At 43.9% G+C, this 19192-nt stretch overlaps 1 protein-coding gene across 2 annotated transcripts in view; it reads right to left on the bottom strand.

Moving 5' to 3' along the window:
* Nucleotides 1–4300: 4300 nt before the first annotated feature.
* MMUT (methylmalonyl-CoA mutase) overlaps nucleotides 4301–19192 on the bottom strand; it is a 29933-nt gene continuing 15041 nt past the window's right edge. For both annotated transcript variants that reach the window (XM_038751701.1, XM_038751702.1), the window contains exons 8-13: nucleotides 18272–18387; nucleotides 14467–14582; nucleotides 11885–12016; nucleotides 11469–11616; nucleotides 7929–8096; nucleotides 4301–4687 (exon numbers count right to left, since the gene is read on the bottom strand). In XM_038751701.1, coding sequence (XP_038607629.1) covers nucleotides 4559–4687; nucleotides 7929–8096; nucleotides 11469–11616; nucleotides 11885–12016; nucleotides 14467–14582; nucleotides 18272–18387 — 809 coding nt within the window. In that variant the 3' untranslated portion in view covers nucleotides 4301–4558. The remainder of the gene's footprint in view (nucleotides 4688–7928; nucleotides 8097–11468; nucleotides 11617–11884; nucleotides 12017–14466; nucleotides 14583–18271; nucleotides 18388–19192) is intronic.

The following is a 19192-nucleotide window of genomic DNA, read 5'->3' as shown; positions in this document are numbered from 1 at the left end:
TAAGCACTCACTACGTGCAAAGCACTGTTCTAAGCGCTCGGGAGGTTACAAGGTGATCAGGTTGTCCCGCGGGGGGATCACAATCTTAAATTAATAAGTTAAGCGCTTATTCTGTGCAAGGAACTGTTATAGTAATAATAATAATAATAATAATGATGGCATTTATTAAGCGCTTACTATGTGCAAAGCACTGTTCTAAGCACTGGGGAGGTTACGAGGTGATCAGGTTGTCCCACGGGGGGCTCACAGTCTTCATCCCCATTTTACAGATGAGGTCACTGAGGCACAGATAATAATAATAATAATAATAATAACAATAATGGCACTTAAGAGCTTACTATGTGCAAAGCAATGTTCTAAGCGCTGAGGAGGTTACAAGGTGATCAGGTTGTCCCACATGGGGCTCACAGTCTTCATCCCCATTTTACAGATGAGGTAACTGAGGCACAGGGAAGTGAAGTGACTTGCCCAAAGTCACAGAGATGACAACGAGCAGAGCCGGAATTTGAACCCATGATCTCTGACTCCAAAGCCCGGGCCCTTTCCACTGAGCCATGCTGCTTTTTGTGCCCTGTCCAGAACAAATGTAGCATGGTGCACTTTTATGTCTGAGATTTTGATTCTAAGCACTCAGCCTCCATCTGCTGCTCCTTCCGCTGCTGAGTTAATAATAATAATAATAATAATGGCATTTATTAAGGGCTTACTATGTGCAAAGCCCTGTTCTAAGTGCTGGGGAGGTTACAAAGTGATGAAGTTGTCCCACGGGGGACTCACAGTTTTCATCCCCATTTTCCAGATGAGGTAACTGAGGCACAGAGAAGTGAAGTGATTTGCCCAAAGTCACACAGCTAACAATTGGTGGAGCCGGGATTTGAACCCATGACCTCTGACTCCAAAACCCGGGCTCTTTCCACTGAGCCAAGGCTCGGAAGCAGTGCCTATGTTCAGAACGACCTGGGGGCGGGAAATGCAGACTGTGGAGTAAAATGGGGGAGGCAGATCCTATTCCTTCCCCCTTTTTCCCCCACCTTGGTATTTGTTTAGCGCTTACTATGTGTCAGGCACTGTACTAAACATCTGCTAATGACAGTTTGGAGACGGCCTGATAACAAAAGTCAGTTTCCTGTTTGTGTTGCCTTTCATTTTCCCAAGGGGTTTATATAAGTAGGTTCATTCATTCATTGTCGTATTTATTGAGTGCTTACTGTGGGCAGAGCACTATACTAGGCGCTTGGGAAGTCCAAGTTGGCAACATATAGAGACGGTCCCTACCCAACAACGGGCTCACAGTCTAGAGGAGAAAAGCTGTAGGCTCGTTGTGGGCAGAAAATGTGTCTGATATATTGTACTCTCTCAAGTGTACTGTACTAAGCGCTTGGGAAGTCCAAGTTGGCAACATCTAGAGACGGTCCCTACCCAACAACGGGCTCACAGTTTAGAAGGGGGAGGCAGACAACAAAATAAAACATGTAGATGGGTGTCAAAGTCATCAGAACAAATAGAATTAAAGCTAGATGCACATCATTAACAAAGTAAATAGAACAGTAAATATTGTGAGACAGGAAGGAAGGTGGTGCTGTCTACACTGGGGGGAATAAGTTGAAGATGGTAAAGAGTAGCATAAAGAAAAAATGATTTTCGAGTTTATCTTCAGGAGGTCCACTGTTTTTATGGCTTTACTAGAATTGACAAGGGGTTCGGGTATCAAGAGAGTTTAAAGTTCTTTTATCTGAGCTTTCGCCTCCAAAGCCCGTGCTCTTTCCACTAGGCCACGCCGCTTCTCTACGGGCCCAAATGGAGGTAAAGCGAGTTGGTTGAGTGGATGAAGGGAGTTTTGGACGGTGATTCAATGTTGTTGCATCTATCCTAATCTTTAGGAATCTATTATCCGACACCTCCAGCTTTTCCTAAAGTAATCCATCACAGATCACTTCTCTTTCCACTAGGCCACACCACTTCTCTACTGGCCCAAATGGGGGTAAAGCGAGTCGGTTGAGTGGATGAAGGGAGTTTGGGATGGTGATTCAATGTTGTTTCATCTATCCTAATCTTTAGGAATCTGTTTTCCGACATCTCCAGCTTTTCCTAAAGTAATCCATCACGGATCACTTCTCTTTCCACTAGGCCACGTCGCTTCTCTACGGGCCCAGATGGAGGTTAAGCAAGTCGGTTGAGTGGATGAAGGGAGTTTTGGACGGTGATTCAATGTTGTTTCATCTATCCTAATCGTTAGGAATCTATTATCCGACACCTCCGGCTTTTCCTAAAGTAATCCATCACGGATCACTTGTCTAAGGATCGCTCCAAACTCCTTTGGAACCTCCTGATGTTTTCTCTCTGTGTAACTTCCAGTGGCAACAATTTCCATATCTACTGCCCACCGGGTAAAACCTGTTTTTCCCTCATCTCGGTTGAATCTCAAGGGTTCAATCAATCAATCAATCAATGTCGTATTTATTGAGCGTTTACTGTGTGCAGAGCACTGTACTAAGCGCTTGGGAAGTCCAAGTTGGCAACATATAGAGACGGTCCCTACCCAACAGTGGGCTCACAGTCTAGAACGGGGAGACAGAGAACAAAACAAAACAAAATAGAGTAGATATGTACAAGTAAAATAGAGTAATAATAAATAGAGTAATAAATAAATAGAGTAATATTAGCAGGTGCCACATCCTGGTTTGGGGGGATATGGTGCACAATTCCATGTTTGCCTTGTTCATATTTTTATTATTTTAAAGACTTCCACCGTATCCCCTATCAGTTTGCATCTTTATAGACTGAAGAGTCCTACCTCTTTCTCTCTCTCCTCATAATGGTTTCCCCATTTCCCTGACCATCTTGAGTCAGCCATGTCCCCTCAGGATCCTCAAATATCAGATGGTCAAACAATCAACAGTGTGCATGCAGAGCACTGTACTAAGCGCTTGGGAAAGCACGACATAAGAGTCGGTACACGCGATTCCTGTCCACAAGGAGCTTACAGCCTACAGATCATCATCATCATCAATCGTATTTATTGAGCGCTTACTATGTGCAGAGCACTGTACTAAGCGCTTGGGAAGTACAAATTGGCAACATCTAGAGACATTCCCTACCCAACAGTGGGCTCACAGTCTAAAAGGGGGAGACAGAGAACAAAACCAAACATACTAACAAATAAAATAAATAGAATAGATATGTAGATGAGATATAGATATACAGATGAGAACAATGAAGATTAAAAAAAAGTCTGTGGAAAAGAAGCAACGGTTGTTTCATCTGTTCACAGCTTTGTGGCTGTTCCCTCTGTGAAATTCAGTTCTTCTTTCCCCTTTATATCTAGGAGCATGAGTATGCTCGCTTCTCTTCTTCCCTTTGTCCTTCTTTCAAATTCTCCCTATTCCAGGCAATAATCTGGACAATTGCTTCCATGGAATGGTGCCTGAAAAGCAACTTTCTCACTATGCTTCACACGGTGTAACCTGGGCAAGTCACTTAACCTCTCTTGGCCTCAGTTTCCTCCTGTAAAATGGGGATAAGATTCTTGCTCTCCCGCCCTCTGAGATTCAGAGTCCGGTCTGATTATCCTAAATTGACCTATCCCAGTGCTTTCATTTCTTCATCATCATCATCATCAATCGTATTTATTGAGCGCTTACTATGTGCAGAGCACTGTACTAAGCGCTTGGGAAGTACAAATTGGCAACATATAGAGACAGTCCCTACCCAACAGTGGGCTCACAGTCTAAAAGGGGGAGACAGAATGCTATTTAATTAATGATAGCATTTATTAAGCACTTACTATGTGCAAAGCACCATTCTAAGTGCTGGGGAGGTTACATGGTGATCAGGTTGTCCCACGGGGGGCTCACAGTCTTAATCCCCATTTTACAGATGAGGGAACTGAGGCACAGAGAATTGAAGTGACTTGCCCAAAGTCACACAGCTGACAGTTGGCGGAGCCGGGATTTGAACCCATGACCTCTGACTCCAAAGCCCGGGCTCTTTCCACTGAGCCACGCTGCTTCTTTGACACACAGTAAGCTCTGAAAAATTAATATTATAGCCATTTTTATTATTATTCCTCTTTTATGAGGCCTCTCTGGCTTCTCCACAACTTTTTAAGTGTTGATCAAGATTTGACAAACTAAATAAGGGTCTGATCAATGCAGAGAACAGAAACAGCATTTCTTCCAAGGAGCTCAGTTCACTGAATACGTAAAGATGAATCATGCAGGTCAGTTAAACTTCCTTTTGCACAGAATGTAAATATTCTCCCTACACACATAAAGGAGAAGAGAAGTCCAAAACATCAGAATGATTTTTTGAAATGATTTTTATTTTTCTGAGATTTTTGGAAACACTCTGGCCTAGCCAGTTTTACTTAGCTCCCATCGATTTTTTTTTTTTAATCTTTAAAGTGCCATTTTCTATAGGTATGCGCATGAAGAAAAATCACTCAAAAATAAGGTGTTCTCTGAAAGCACCCGTCATGTTATCTGTTGCTAAATTTCTGAGGATACTGCCAACAGAGCTCATTGGGCAAAACAAAGGAATAGAATGAAAAAGGTAGACGTTACATAGCTTGCTGCTTCTTTTCCAAGCATTTCTCAATATCTTCAAGAACCTGAACGGCAGCTCTTGGGATCCGAGTCCCCGGACCAAACACATTGGAAACCCCGGCATCAAACAGGAATTCATAGTCCTGTTCGGAAAGAAAACGGAATGCTTTTGAAAATCATCATCATCAATCGTATTTATTGAGCGCTTACTGTGTGCAGAGCACTGTACTAAGCGCTTGGGAAGTACAAATTGGCAACATATAGAGACAGTCCCTACCCAACAGTGGGCTCACAGTCTAAAATGTGATGCTTGTCATCGTGGTTTTACCGTCTAAGGTATTATTCTGAACCGAAAAATGTCAACAGTTAGCTTGGGGAATTAATGTCATAAAACCAAGTTGAATGGGAAATGACAGTCACACCCTCCCCAGATATGTAGGCAAGCCTATATGGAGAAGCAGTGAGGCCTAGTGGAAAGATAATGGGCCTGGGAATCAGAGGACCTGGGTTTTAATCCCAGCTCCGCCACATATCTGCTGTGTGATCCTGGGCAAACCACTTCACTTCTCTGTGCCTCAGTTACCTAAACTGAAAAATGAGGATTTAAGCTGTGAGCCCCATGTGCGACACGGTCTATGGCCAACCTGATGATCTTGCCAGACTGTACTTACTGATGCAGAGTCCTCTGCATGGAATAAGCACTCAAGTACCACTGATTGATTGGTTGATTGTGCATCATTTTGTTTTAAAAAGTGAGCTATGAGATGTCTGTTTGGGGAGCAAAGATAAGAGTGCTTCGTGATTCCGAAGACAGCTTTGCCAGTTGGCAATTTTGTGTTGCAGTTTGCGTCTCTTCCGGTCCTTTCAGCAGTTTGCCCTTTTGGAGCTGTCCTAGACTCAACATCTGATCAGAAAACCAGAGGATGATATGTTGCATTTGACTTTCCCATCCCTGGGCAGTGTCTGCCGCTAAAATGGAAATGATGCGGAAATGAGTGAGGGGGGAAAAAAGCACCTTGTTCTTCCCAACACACCTCTGAACCTGGGGGTGGAAGGAATCAATCAGTTGTATTTATTGAGTGCTTACTGTGTGCAGAGCATCGTACTATGCGTTTGGGAAAGTAAAATACAACGGACACATCCCCTGCCCACAATAATAATAATAATAATGGCATTTGTTAAGCGCTTACTATGTGCAAAGCACTGTTCTAAGCGCTGGGGGGGGAGGGGATACAAGGTAATTAGGTTGTCCCACATGGGTCTCACAGTCTTAATCCCCATTTTCCAGATGAGGTAACTAAGGCACAGAGAAGTGAAGTGACTTGCCCAAAGTCACACAGCTGACAAATGGCAGAGCCAGGATTAGAACCCAGAACCTCTGACTGCCAAGCCCGGGCTCTTTCCACTGAGCCACGCTGCTTCTCTACAGTCTACACAATGACCTTACAGTCTACAGAGACTGTACTGGACAGTGCTTGGCACATTCATTCATTCACTCAATCGTATTCATTCATTCATTCAATCGTATTTATTGAGCGCTTACTGTGTGCAGAGTACAATTGGAAAGTACAATTCGGCAGCAGATAGAGACAATCCCTACCCAACAACTGGCACATAGTAAATGCTTGACGTATGCCATATATTACCTGTATATATGTATATATATCAATCAATCGTATTTATTCAGCGCTTACTGTGTGCAGAGCACTGTACTAAGCACTTGGGAAGTACAAGTTGGCAACATATAGAGACAGTCCCTACCCAACACTGGGCTCACAGTCTATTTTTGTACATATTTATTACTCTATTTATTTTATTTGTACATGGTCATTCTATTTATTTTATTTTGTTAATATGTTTTGTTTTGATGTCTGTCTCCCCCTTCAAGCCTGCGAGCCTGCTGTTGGGTAGGGACCGTCTCTAGATGTTGCCAACTTGGACTTCCCAAGTGCTTAGTCCAGTGTACATATTTACTATTCTATTTATTTTGTTAATGATGCGCATTTAGCTTTACTTCTATTTATTCAGATGACTTGACACCTGTCCACATGTTTTGTTTTGTTGTCTGTCTCCCCCTTCTAGCCTGCGAGCCCGCTGTTGGGTAGGGACCGTCTCTAGATGTTGCCAACTTGGACTTCCCAAGCGCTTAGTCCAGTGTACATATTTACTATTCTATTTATTTTGTTAATGATGTGCATTTAGCTTTACTTCTGTTTATTCAGATGACTTGACACCTGTCCACGTGTTTTGTTTTGTTGTCTGTCTCCCCCTTCTAGACTGCGAGCCTGCTGTTGGGTAGGGACCATCTCTAGATGTTGCCAACTTGTACTTTCCAAGCGCTTAGTACAGTGTACATATTTACTATTCATTTTGTTAATGATGTGCATTTAGCTTTACTCTATTTTACTTGTACATATTTCCTATTCTATTTATTTTGTCAATGATGTGCATCTAGCTTTACGTCTATGAATTCTGATGACTTGACACCCGACCACATGTTTTGTTTCGTTGTCTGCCTCCCCCTTCTAGACTGTGAGCCCCTTGTTGGGTAGGGGCCGTCTCTAGATGCTGCCACCTTGTACTTCCCAAGCGCTCGGTACAGTGCTCTGCACACAGTAAGCGCTCAATAAATACGACTGAATGAATGAATGACTAGAAAACCACACCCGGACTTGAAAGTTGGCAGCGTTTTCTCTCCAACCGACCGGCTTCCAGTAACAGCGTGTGCTGAACAGCAGAATCCCGTCATCAGCCTTTTAGACTGTGAGCCCACTGTTGGTAGGGGCTGTCTCTATATGTTGCCAACTTGGACTTCCCAAATGCTTAGTACAGTGCTCTGCAATCAATCAATCAATCAATCGTATTGAGCGCTTACTATGTGCAGAGCACTGTACTAAGCGCTTGGGAAGTACAAATTGGCATCACATAGAGACAGTCCCTACCCAACAGTGGGCTCACAGTCTAAAAGGGGGAGACAGAGAACAGAACCAAACATACCAACAAAATAAAATAAGTAGGATAGAAATGTACAAGTAAAATAAATAAATAAATAAATAGAGTAATAAATATGTACAACCATATATACATATATACAGGTGCTGTGGGGAAGGGAAGGAGGTAAGACGGGGGGATGGAGAGGGGGACGAGGGGGAGAGGAAAGAAGGGGCTCAGTCTGGGAAGGCCTCCTGGAGGAGGTGAGCTCTCAGCAGGGCCTTGAAGGGAGGAAGAGAGCTAGCTTGGCGGATGGGCAGAGGGAGGGCATTCCAGGCCCGGGGGATGACGGGCACCCAGGAAGCACTCAATAAATATGATTGATTGATTGATCACCCTGAGCTGCCCTCCGCATCTAGCTGGGGGGTTCGAGGGGAGGCTGACCGACCCTACCTGAGGAGGGATGACGCCTCCACACATAACCAGGATGTCCGGCCGGCCCAGGGCGCCCAGCTCCTTGACGAGTTCGGGGACGAGGGTCTTGTGACCGGCGGCTAGTGTGCTCACCCCGACGGCGTGGACGTCCGCATCCACGGCCTGCTGGGCCACTTCACGGGGAGTCTGAGGCGACAGACGGAGAGACGGGGACCGGCCCGGGTTACCGCTCAGTCGGTCCGTCCCTCAGACGTATTTATCGAACTCTTACTGTGTGCGGAGCACCTTACTGAGCGCTTGGGAGAGTACGCTAGAACGACAAACTCACCCCCTTCTCTGCCCTCAGTGACCTTACAGTAGGTGAGTCCCTGGGGAGAATTGGGAGTTATAAACCCATTGCCCTCATTCAGGCTGTTCAAGTATTTTAAGGAGTCCCTTAAAAACTTTCTCTAGCTGTAACTCACTAACCTACAAAATGAACAGGATGCGTATATATATAAACATGCAGAGAGGCAGTGTGGTCTAGTGAGAAGCAGCGTGGCTCAGTGGAGAGCGCCCGGGCTTTGGAGTCCGAGGTCGTGGGTTCAAATCCCGGCTCCACCAATTGGGCGAGTCACAGTTTCCTCATCTGCAAAATGGGGCTTAAGACTGTGAGCCCCCCGTGGGACAACCTGATTCATTCATTCAATCGTATTTAATGAGCGCTTACTGTGTGCAGAGCACTGTACTAAGCACTTGGGAAGTACAAGTTGGAAACCTGATCACATTGTAACCTCCCCAGCACTTAGAACAGTGCTTTGCACATAGTAAGCACTTAATAAATGCCATTATTATTATTATTAGTGGATAGAGCAAGGGCTGGGGTTCTAATCCCAGCTCCGCCACTGTCTGCTGTGTGACCTTGGGCAAGTCGCATCAGTTCTCTGTGCTTCAGTTCCCTCATCTGTAAGATGGGGATTATGACTGTGGAGCATGGACTGTGTTCAATTTGATTAGCTTGTATCTACTCTAGCGATCAGTACAGTGCCTGGCACAGAGTAAGCGCTGGACAAATCCCACAGTTATATATTTATGTTATTATGCGTTATTAAGTGTGGTGGGCTAGGGAGAGCTATCAGTACGTTGTTTGTTTCTTTTCAAAAGTGAGTCCACGCTTAAAGTAGCTCTCATTCTACCCCTGCTTTCTAATCCATGAATGGGTATTTCTGGAGCACCAACTATATGCTAGGGGCTGTACTAAATGATTAGGAGAGTTCACAGTAGCAAGACAGTCCTTCTCTGCCCTCATGGAGCTTACAATTTAATGGCAAGACATAAAGCTCCTACCATTCCTGGTCAAACTCTTTGACTGAGTGGTTTATTCCCACTGTCTCTTCTTCCTCGACACCCCTGAAATCTCGCTTCTGCCCCCTCCACTCCACTGAATCTGCTCTCTTCAAAATCAATGACCTTCTCTCTCCCTCTTCCAAAATCAAAACTCCTCCGGGAAGCCCTCCCTGGTGTATCCCTCATCTCCAAGAAAAACAAGGATAAAGCAGGAAGCGGCGCAAAAACATCAGGATGAAAGCCGTGAACAATTAATTGAATGAATAGACTATATAAATACAATAAAAGATTAGTACAAATATGTACAATTGTGCTGAGGCTAGGAATAAAATACTCAAGTGTAAGGGGTAGGTGATCCTCCTCTTTATACAATTTTCGACTTGATTAGTTTATTTTCTCTCTTCAAGGTAGTCTTCATTCCTTACTTGTGAAATGGAAGTTTCATCTAAACAGGTGATAGTGGTCAATAAGGATTCTGTACTAAGTGCTTGGGAGAATACAATGGAATTAGCAGACGCTTCCCTTTCATTCACTCATTCAATCGTATTTATTGAGCGCTTACTGTGTGCAGGGCACTGTACTAAGCGCTTGGGAAGTACAAGTCGGCAACATGTAGAGACGGTCCCTACCCAACAACGGGCTCTCCCGTTTCCTCTCCCCCTCCTCCCCATCCCCCCCGGCCTTACCTCCTTCCCCTCCCCACAGCACCTGTATATATGTATATATGTTTGTACGTATTTATTACTCTATTTATTTATTTTATTTGTACATATTTATTCTATTTTATTTTGTTAATACGTTTTGTTGTCTGTCTCCCCCTTCTAGACTGTGAGCCCACTGTTGGGTAGGGACCGTCTCTATTTGTTGCCAACTTGGACTTCTCAAGTGCTTAGTCCAGTGCTCTGCACACAGTAAGCGCTCAATAAATACGATTGAATGAATGAACGGGCTTACTGTCTAGAAGGGAGAGACAGAGAACAAAACCAGTAGACAGGTGTCAAAACCGTCAGAATAAACAGAATTATAGCTGTATGCCCATCATTAATAAAATAGCATTAGTAAATACTATTTACTAATTTACTAGAGTATTACTAGAGTACTATTTACTAGAGTAGTAAATACGTACAAGTAAAATAGAGTAATAAATCTGTACAAATATATACAAGTGCTGTGGGGAGGGGAAGGAGGTACAGCGTGGGGGGGATGGGGAGGAGGAAAGGAAAAAGGGGGCTCAGTGTGGGAAGGCCTCCTGGAGGAGGGGAGCTCTCAGTAGGGCTTTGAAGGGAGGAAGAGAGCTAGCGTGGTGCATGTGTGGAGGGAGGGAGGGCATTCCAGGCCCGGGGGATGACGTGGGCCGGGGCTCGATGGCGGGACAGGCGAGAACGAGGTACGGTGAGGAGATTAGCGGCGGAGGAGCGGAGGGTGCGGGCTGGGTTGGAGAAGGAGAGAAGGGAGGTGAGGTAGGAGGGGGCCAGGGGATGGACAGCCTTGACGCCGAGCGTGAGGAGTTTTTGCTTGATTCGTAGGTTGACAGGCAACCACTGGTGATTTTTGTGGAGGGGAGTGACATGCTCAGAGCGTTTCTTTACAAAGATCATCCAGGCAGAACAGTGAGGTATAGACTGAAGCGGGGAAAGACAGGAGGATGGGAGATCACAGAGCAGGCTGATGCAGTAATCTAGTCGGGACAGGATGAGAGATTAAACCAGCAAGGTAGCGGTTTGGATGTGAGCCCACTGTTGGGTAGGGACCGTCTCTATATGTTGCCAACTTGTACTTCCCAAGTGCTTAGTACAGTGCTCTGCACACAGTAAGCGCTCAATAAATACGATATGAATGAATGAATGAATGGAGAGGAAAGGGCGGATCTTGGCGATGTTGCGGAGGTGAAACCAGCAGGTTAATCTCTTCCAAACTGTGCTCACAAGATTTTGCAGTGCAAAGGGGGCCCTCCACTCTGTTCCCTTTGTCATGCTCTTTCTTCCTTCCTTCCTCCCTTCCTTCGATCGATTGTATTTATTGAGTGCTTACTGTGTGCAAAGCACATTACTAAGGGCTTGGGAGAGTACAGTATAACAATACACAGACACCTTCCCTGCCCACGAGTTCCATGTTGTGCCTGGTGGACTTCTTAAGTTATTTTGATTCACGGAACGACCGAGGCCTCTCTACAATTCTTTCAGCCCGACAGAATCTTTCCTATCAAGTTCTCATTACGGTTTTTTTTAATACCTGGAAAAGAGGGCCTATATCCACGTCAAAGCCAAGATCTGCGAATCCCGTGGCGATAACCTTCGCTCCTCGGTCATGTCCGTCTTGTCCCATTTTGGCTACAAGAAGACGAGGTCTACGCCCTTCCCGTTCCATGAACTTTTGAACCCTGAAGAACATTGAAAAAATAAGTAATTAGGTGGCCGAATTGTAAGTGACCTAAAGGCCATTAAGTAACCCGATTTTCCTAATTTTCTCTGTAGTATCTTGGGTACTTTGGGCACTTCATTAGCACTTAGCACGGGGGTCCGCGACTATTGTATAGAGAAAAGCCCGTCTCTGCCACTGAGGGGATTCTATTTATAAATATAAATAAAATACATAAATATTCAAAAATACAGCTACTGAGTGCTTATGAAAAAAAACTCATGTTTTACCTATTGATAGCAAATGAAATCTCCTCGCTCTCTCCAAATTCCTGCCGATAAGCTCCACTCACCATCCGATCGCTAGCTTTGTGTTCGCCAAACACCTTTTTCATCGCATCTGTGATTTCCCCAACAGTGCATCTGAAATGTACACAGGATGGAGCTTTAGTTTCAGGAGACAGAGCTACTTACCTTACTGTTCAATGAAATGGAAGGTAACTGAATTTTCGATGGCTTTATTCACTGAAAATCGTTAAACCCTTTGAATTTGGGCTTAAAGTAAAACACCCCTTTCTTTCTCATTCAATCATCTTTCTCCAGGACATGGACTGCAAATGAAATCCCTTATTATCAGACATTAAACCCCAAATAATACATACTGTGGAAATGCTTTAATGCAGTGAAGATGGGAATTTAACAACCTGCTGGTTTACAACAGTGCTCTGCACATAGTAAGCGCTTAACAAATGCCGTTATTATTATTATAAATAGAGATTAATTCACTTCAGCAAAAGCATCGCTCTTTAGTACAGTAATAAGTGTACCAAGATTGATACTTCAGTTTTATTCTCAGTGGAAAAACTCAAAATTATGGAGGTCACTAGCTAGTACCTATAAAACAATATAGGCTCTGTGATTAGGTACATTCCTGCTCATAAGGAGCTTACAGTCTAGGAAGAATAGGAATTCTTCTTGATTTGAATACCAACTCTAATTATTCTTTATCCAGGATGAGAAGAGATACAGTGCCAACATTAAAAAAAAACCCAATTTGACGCAGAAGATGCTTTTTAAAAAGGATTTGGAACTTACAATGTATTCTTCAGTGCACATTTCCTCAGCTTGAAATCCTATGTTATTTCATGCATTTTAAGAGTTCTGCTCTTGGGAGTGATAGTACCAAAATTAAAAGCAGATTATATATTCTAACACTGAAACATTGAGCTTCATGTCAAGCTACCCTAAATTCGTCTTTCTTCCTCCACAAACTTGGAGCAACTTAAATCGGAGCAGCACCGCTTTAACCTACAGCTATCTGTGTTTTCTTTTGCTTACAAAGTCTTATGGATAAGCATACAACTTTGTAAGCAAAAGAAAATATAAATAGCATAGCTTAGTGGAAAAAGCACAGGCCTGGGAGTAAGAGGACCTGGGTTCTAATCCTGCCTCTGCTACATAATAATAATAGTAATAATAATAATAATGGCATTTATTAAGTTCTTACTATGCGCAAAGCACTGTTCTAAGCGCTGGGGAGGTTACAAGGTGATCAGGTTGTCCCACGGGGGGCTCACAGTCTTCATCTCCATTTTACAGATGAGGTAACTGAGGCGCAGACAAGTCAAGTGACTTGCCCAAAGTCACACAGCTGATAATTGGCAGAGCCGGCATTTGAACCCATGACCTCTGACTTCCAAGCCCGGGCTCTTTCCACTGAGCCACGCTGCTTCTCGTCTGCTGGGTGACCTTGAGCAAATAGCTTAACTTTGCTGTGCCTCAGTTACCTCTTCTGTAAAAAGGGGATTAAATCCTATTCCCTCCTACTTGGACTGTGAATAATAATAATAATGGTATTTGTTAAGCGCTTACTATGTGCAAAGCACTGTTCTAAGCGCTGGGAGGGATACAAGGTGATCAGGTTGTCCCACATGGGGCTCACAGTTTTAATCCCCGTTTTACAGATGTGGTAACTGAGGCCCAGAGAAGTGAAGTGCCTTGCCCAAAGTCACAGGGCTGACAAGCGGCGGAGCCGGGATTGGAACTCATGACCTCTGATTCCCAAGTCCGGGCTCTTTCCACTGAGCCACACTGCTTCTCTTATCCATGTGGGATAAGAACTGCGTCCAACCTGATTAACTCGTATCCACCCCAGCACTTACAACAGTACTTGGTACAGAGGAAGCGCTGAACAAGTACTATTATTATTAGTAGTAGTAGTTATACTAGAAATGATTACTATTATTATAAAAATACAAGATTTTGCAGATTCTTCCAACCAAAAAATTCCAACACCAGACAGCTAAAACTGGGTCCTCAGACTCAAATATTGCTGCCTTCAAAGAAAAGAGTAAAAAAATGTCTTTCTACTAACCGTTACCCTCACTGTTAGGCAAAGAAGATTGAGATGGCAGTGGAGTGTTTACACTTTTCATCATCATCAATTGTATTTATTGAGCGCTTACTGTGTGCAGAGCACTGTACTAAGCGCTTGGGAAGTACAAGTTTGCAGATACCTTCGTAAAGACGCAACCCAGCAGGAGATCCAAAATCCTTATCACCCCCTTCCCCATCAAAGGGTAGAGCACTAAAGTTCACATAATAGAGCTTTAATTTAGCCACGGCAAACTCTCCTGATACCTGAACCCATAAAAACGGTGGCCCATCCCAAGATAAAATCGAAAAAGTCATTTTTTTTTTCTCGCTATGATAGTCTTTACCACTTTCAATTGGTCGCCGACTTAAATAGAACAGGAAACTGGCTGACTTTTGGTATCAGGCCATCTCCAGGCTGTCATCACCAGGTGTTCAGTACAGTGCCCGGCACATAGTAAGCGCTTAACAAATACCATTTAAAAAGAAAAGAAGCGAACCGGGCACGGGCGGCATCCACGGCGAGGGCCAGGATGTTTCCTTCCCCAGTGGAAGCGCATTGTGTGAGAGCGTCAAGACACCGTTTGGCTGCTGCTTGTTCCCGACTGGCTTTGACCTTAGATGACGAAAAGGGAAAATTCACAAATTGAGCAGGTGGGAATGAGTCACAGAGGCCAGGACAGTAAGACCCGAAGGAGATCTTGCAGAAGTTCTTTTTTTTTAATCTCGGTCAACCACCATTTAATTAATATGGAGCAGAAGGCACGTACTATGAATGCGGTTCCAATACTAAGTCAGGATCGATCAATCGATTGCATTTATCGAGCACTTACTATGTGCAGAGCAATACGCTAAGCACACGGAAAAGTACGATATAAAAGGCTTCAGAAAAAGGAAAAAGAAAAGAGGAGAAGTAACGGAAAGAGCACGGGCCTGGGAATCAGAAGGACCTGGATTCTAATCCCGGTTTGCCACTTATCGGCTGTGGGAACCTGGGCAAGTCACTTCAATTCCCTGTGCCTCCTTCACCTCATTTGTAAAATGGGAATTAATAATAATGATGGCATTTGTTAAGCGCTTACTATGTGCAAAGCACTGTTCTAAGCGCTGGGTACAAGGTGATCAGGTTGTGCCACGGGGGGCTTAAAAGTCTTAATCCCCATTTTACAGATGAGGGAACTGAGGCCCAGAGAAGTTAAGTGACTTGCCCAAAGTCACATGGCTGACAATTAATAATAATAATGATGGCATTTATTAAGCACTTACTATGTGCCAAGCACTGTTCTAAGCGCTGGGGAGGTTACAAGGTGATCAGGTTGTCCCACGGGGGGGCTCACAGTCTTAATCCCCATTTTACAGATGAGGGAACTGAGGCACAGAGAAGTCAAGTGACTTGCCCAGTCACACAGCTAATTGGTGGAGCCGGGATTTGAACTCATGACCCCTGATTCCTAAGCCCGTGCTCTTTCCATTCAGCCACGCTGCTTCTCTAATTAAGACTGTAAGCCTCATGTGGGTCAATCAATCAATCGTATTTATTGAGCGTTTACTGTGTGCAGAGCACTGTACTAAGCGCTTGGAAAGTACTAGTTGGCAAACTAATTTGCTTGTATCTTCCCCACTGTTATGTTCAGTGCCTGGCATATAATAAGCGCTAACAAATGTCATAAAAAAAGAGAGAGATTTGCTCAGCTGCTTGGCAGTGCTGGATCCAATAATCTGGACAAGGAGAGAGAAGGAAAAAGGGGGTTTTCATTCATTCATTCATTCAATTGTATTTATTGAGCGCTTACTGTGTGCAGAGCACTGTCCTAAACGCTTGGAAGTACAAATCGGCAACGTATAGAGATGGCCCCTACCCAACAATGGGCTCACAGTCTAGAAGGGGGAGACAGACAACGAAACACAACAAGTAGACAGGTGTCAAAACCATTTTATTTTATTTGTACATATTTATTCTCTTTATTTTATTTTGTTAATATGTTTTGTTTTGTTCTCTGTCTCCCCCTTCTAGACTGTGAGCCCGCTGTTGGGTAGGGACCGTCTCTAGATGTTGCCAACTTGGACTTCCCAAGCGCTTAATACAGTGCTCTGCACACAGTAAGTGCTCAATAAATATGATTGGATGAATGAATGAATCAGAATAAGTAGAATTAGAGCTACATAAATATCATTAATAAAATAGAGTAATAAATATGTCCAAATATACGCAAGGGCTGTGGGGAGGGGAAGGGGGTAGGGCAGGGAAAGGGAGTGGAGGTGATGGGGAGGGGAGGAGGAGTAGAGTGGCCTCACAGGCGTGTGCCAATAAACCTTGCAAGTCAATCAATCAATCAATCGTATTTATTGAGCGCTTACTGTGTGCAGAGCACTGTACTAAGCGCTTGGGAAGTACAAGTTGGCAACTTATAGAGACAGTCCCTACCCAACAGTGGGCTCACAGTCTATGCCCATTCTACGGTGACAGAGAAATTCAGCGGGCCTGAGCGCCAACTAAATGGAGAAAGTCGCCTTTTGTGAGGGGAAACCTGCTGCCTGGGCAGGACTCGGACCGTAAGCTCGTTGTGGGCAGGGGATGTATCTGTTTATTGTTATATTGTGCTCTCCCAAGCGCAGGTGCTCAATAAATACTGAGCCCCTTCCCAGACTGAGCCCCTTCCTTCCTCTCCCCCTCGTCCCCTTCTCCATCCCCCCCATCTTACCTCCTTCCCTTCCCCACAGCACCTGTATATATGTATATATGCTTGTACATATTTATTACTCTATTTATCTATTTATTTTACTTGTACATATCTATTCTATTAATTTTATTTTGTTAGTATGTTTGGTTTTGTTCTCTGTCTCCCCCTTTTAGACTGTGAGCCTACTGTTGGGTAGGGACTGTCTCTATATGTTGCCAAATTGTACTTCCCAGGCGCTTAGTACAGTGCTCTGCACACAGTAAGCGCTCAATAAATACGATTGATGATGATGATGAATAAATACGACTGAATGAATGAATGAAAGCACAAGGTTGACTGATCGGAACACACGATACATATCAATGGTACTTATTGAGCGCTTACTCCACGCAGTATGAGCCGGGTTTCTGAAGGTCGCAGTGTGGCCTAGTGTAAAGCCCCGGGCCTGGGAATCAGAAGGATCCGGTTCGAATCCCGGGTCTGTCACTTTTTTTTATAATACTATTTATTAAGCGCTTACTATGTTACTGTTCAAAACGCTGGGGGGGGGGGGTTACAAGGTGTCACTTGCCTGATGTGTGAACTTGGGCAAGTCACTTCACTTCTGTATGCCTCAGTTACCTCATCTGTAAAATGGTGATTACGACTGTGAGCCGAGCCCGCTGGTGGGTAGGGACCGTCTCTAGATGTTGCCAACTTGTAACAATAATAATAATAATAATGTTGGTATTTGTTAAGTGCTTACTATGTGCCAAGCACTGTTCTAAGCGCTGGGGAGGTTACAAGGTGATCAGGTTGTCCCACGGGGGGCTAACAGTCTTGGGAACTTGTACTTCCCAAGCGTTTAAACAAGAATGTGTCTGTTTATTGTTACATTGTTCTCTCCCAATCACTTAGTACAGTGCTCTGCACACAGTGAGCGCTCAATAAATACGATTGAATGAATGAATGAATGAATGACAGGGACTGCGTCCAACCTGATTTGCTTATATCTCCCCCAGAGCTTAGTACGGTGCCTGGCACACAGTAAGCCCTTAAATGTCATTAAAAAAATTATATATACTTAAAAAAAAAAAAAGCAGTCCTGAGGCTTTCGGCAGGATTTTAATAACTTGGCAGGACAACATGTTTTCCAATTCTACATTTCTTGTGATTACACTATCCCTCATTCGATTCAATCATATTTATTGAGCGCTTACTGTGTGCAGAGCACTGTACTAGGTGCTTGGGAGAGAACAATATCACAACAAATAGACATATTCCCTGACCACAGTGAGTTCCTGGCTTGGCAGAAGAGAATGGGAAAATCAGTGTTCTACTATACTATCCCCCAAGAACTGTTCCTCATAAATGTCTCCTGGCTCTACAGAAAATCATAGTAAGAAGCAGAACTAACTCCTTGGAGTAGGTCCTCTCTTGCGGCAATTTGCTTCTACTCCCTGCTAATTCCCGAAAGGTTTATTCATTCATTCAGTCGTATTTATCGAGCTCTTACGGTGTGCAAAGGACTGTACTAAGCGTTTTATGTAGACAGGATAGCCTGGCTGATCGGTGGGTTATATAAATGTCTATATGACGACAGCGTATCATTTCAACTGGAATTTTCCAAAATAGGGTCACTTACCCTTTTAAGTTTCTCAATTTGCTTGTTACGTACGGAAGTGTTGTCGATGGCAAGAACATCGACGGATTCTTCTTTTTCCAGCTGGTATTTGTTAACTCCAACAATGACCTCGGAGCCTATTCAATTGCCCAGAGAAAAGACAATTTAGAAGGTCTTCAAAAACAACACAATATCCAATGTGGTTAAATACAAATTTGAGGTTTTGGAAACAACCGATTTTATCTCTTTGAGGAATTTAACTTTTTAAAACTATAATCAACAGCTTTGGTTTCTCTGGCACTTTTCTCTGGAACATTCATTCAGTCATTCAACCGTATTTATTGAGCGCTTGCTGTGTGCAGAGCACTGTACTAAGCGCTTGGGAAGGACAAGTCGGCAACATACAGAGACGGTTCCTACCCAACAAAGGGGAACGTGTATCTCAATGCTCAAAGTGCTTACAAACGTAAGGATCTCGTCTGTCAAAAAGAAATCCTCATTATCAAAATAATTACAAATTCAAAAATTCTTACTGCGTGATCATCAACCATCCCCTTCAGAAGGCTTTTCCCAATTCATTTTTCTTTTCCCCAGGGCATATCCTTCCAAACACCACTTAAAGTGTTTAGCTTCCAACAACTGGTATTTACTTATTTATGTGCATAGCTTACGAGAAGCAGCATTGCCTGCTGGATAGAGCGCGGGTCTGGGAGTGAGAAGGAACTGGGTTTTAATCCCGGCTCCGCCGCCTGTCAGCTGTGTGACCTTGGACAAGTCACTTCACTTCTTTGTGTCTCAGTTTCCTCATCTGGAAAATGGGGATCGAGACTGCGAGCCCCATGTGGGACGGGGACTGTGTCCAACCCGATTATCTTCTATCTCAGCACTTAGAACAGTGGCAGAGTAATCACTTAACAGATGCCACGATTAATATTATCAGTC

Source organism: Tachyglossus aculeatus, chromosome 9, assembly GCF_015852505.1.
Source record: "Tachyglossus aculeatus isolate mTacAcu1 chromosome 9, mTacAcu1.pri, whole genome shotgun sequence".
Classification (NCBI taxonomy): Eukaryota; Metazoa; Chordata; class Mammalia; order Monotremata; family Tachyglossidae; genus Tachyglossus; species Tachyglossus aculeatus.
The sequence above is the reverse complement of the archived record's forward strand: the minus strand, read 5'-3'. Positions and strand labels throughout refer to the sequence as shown.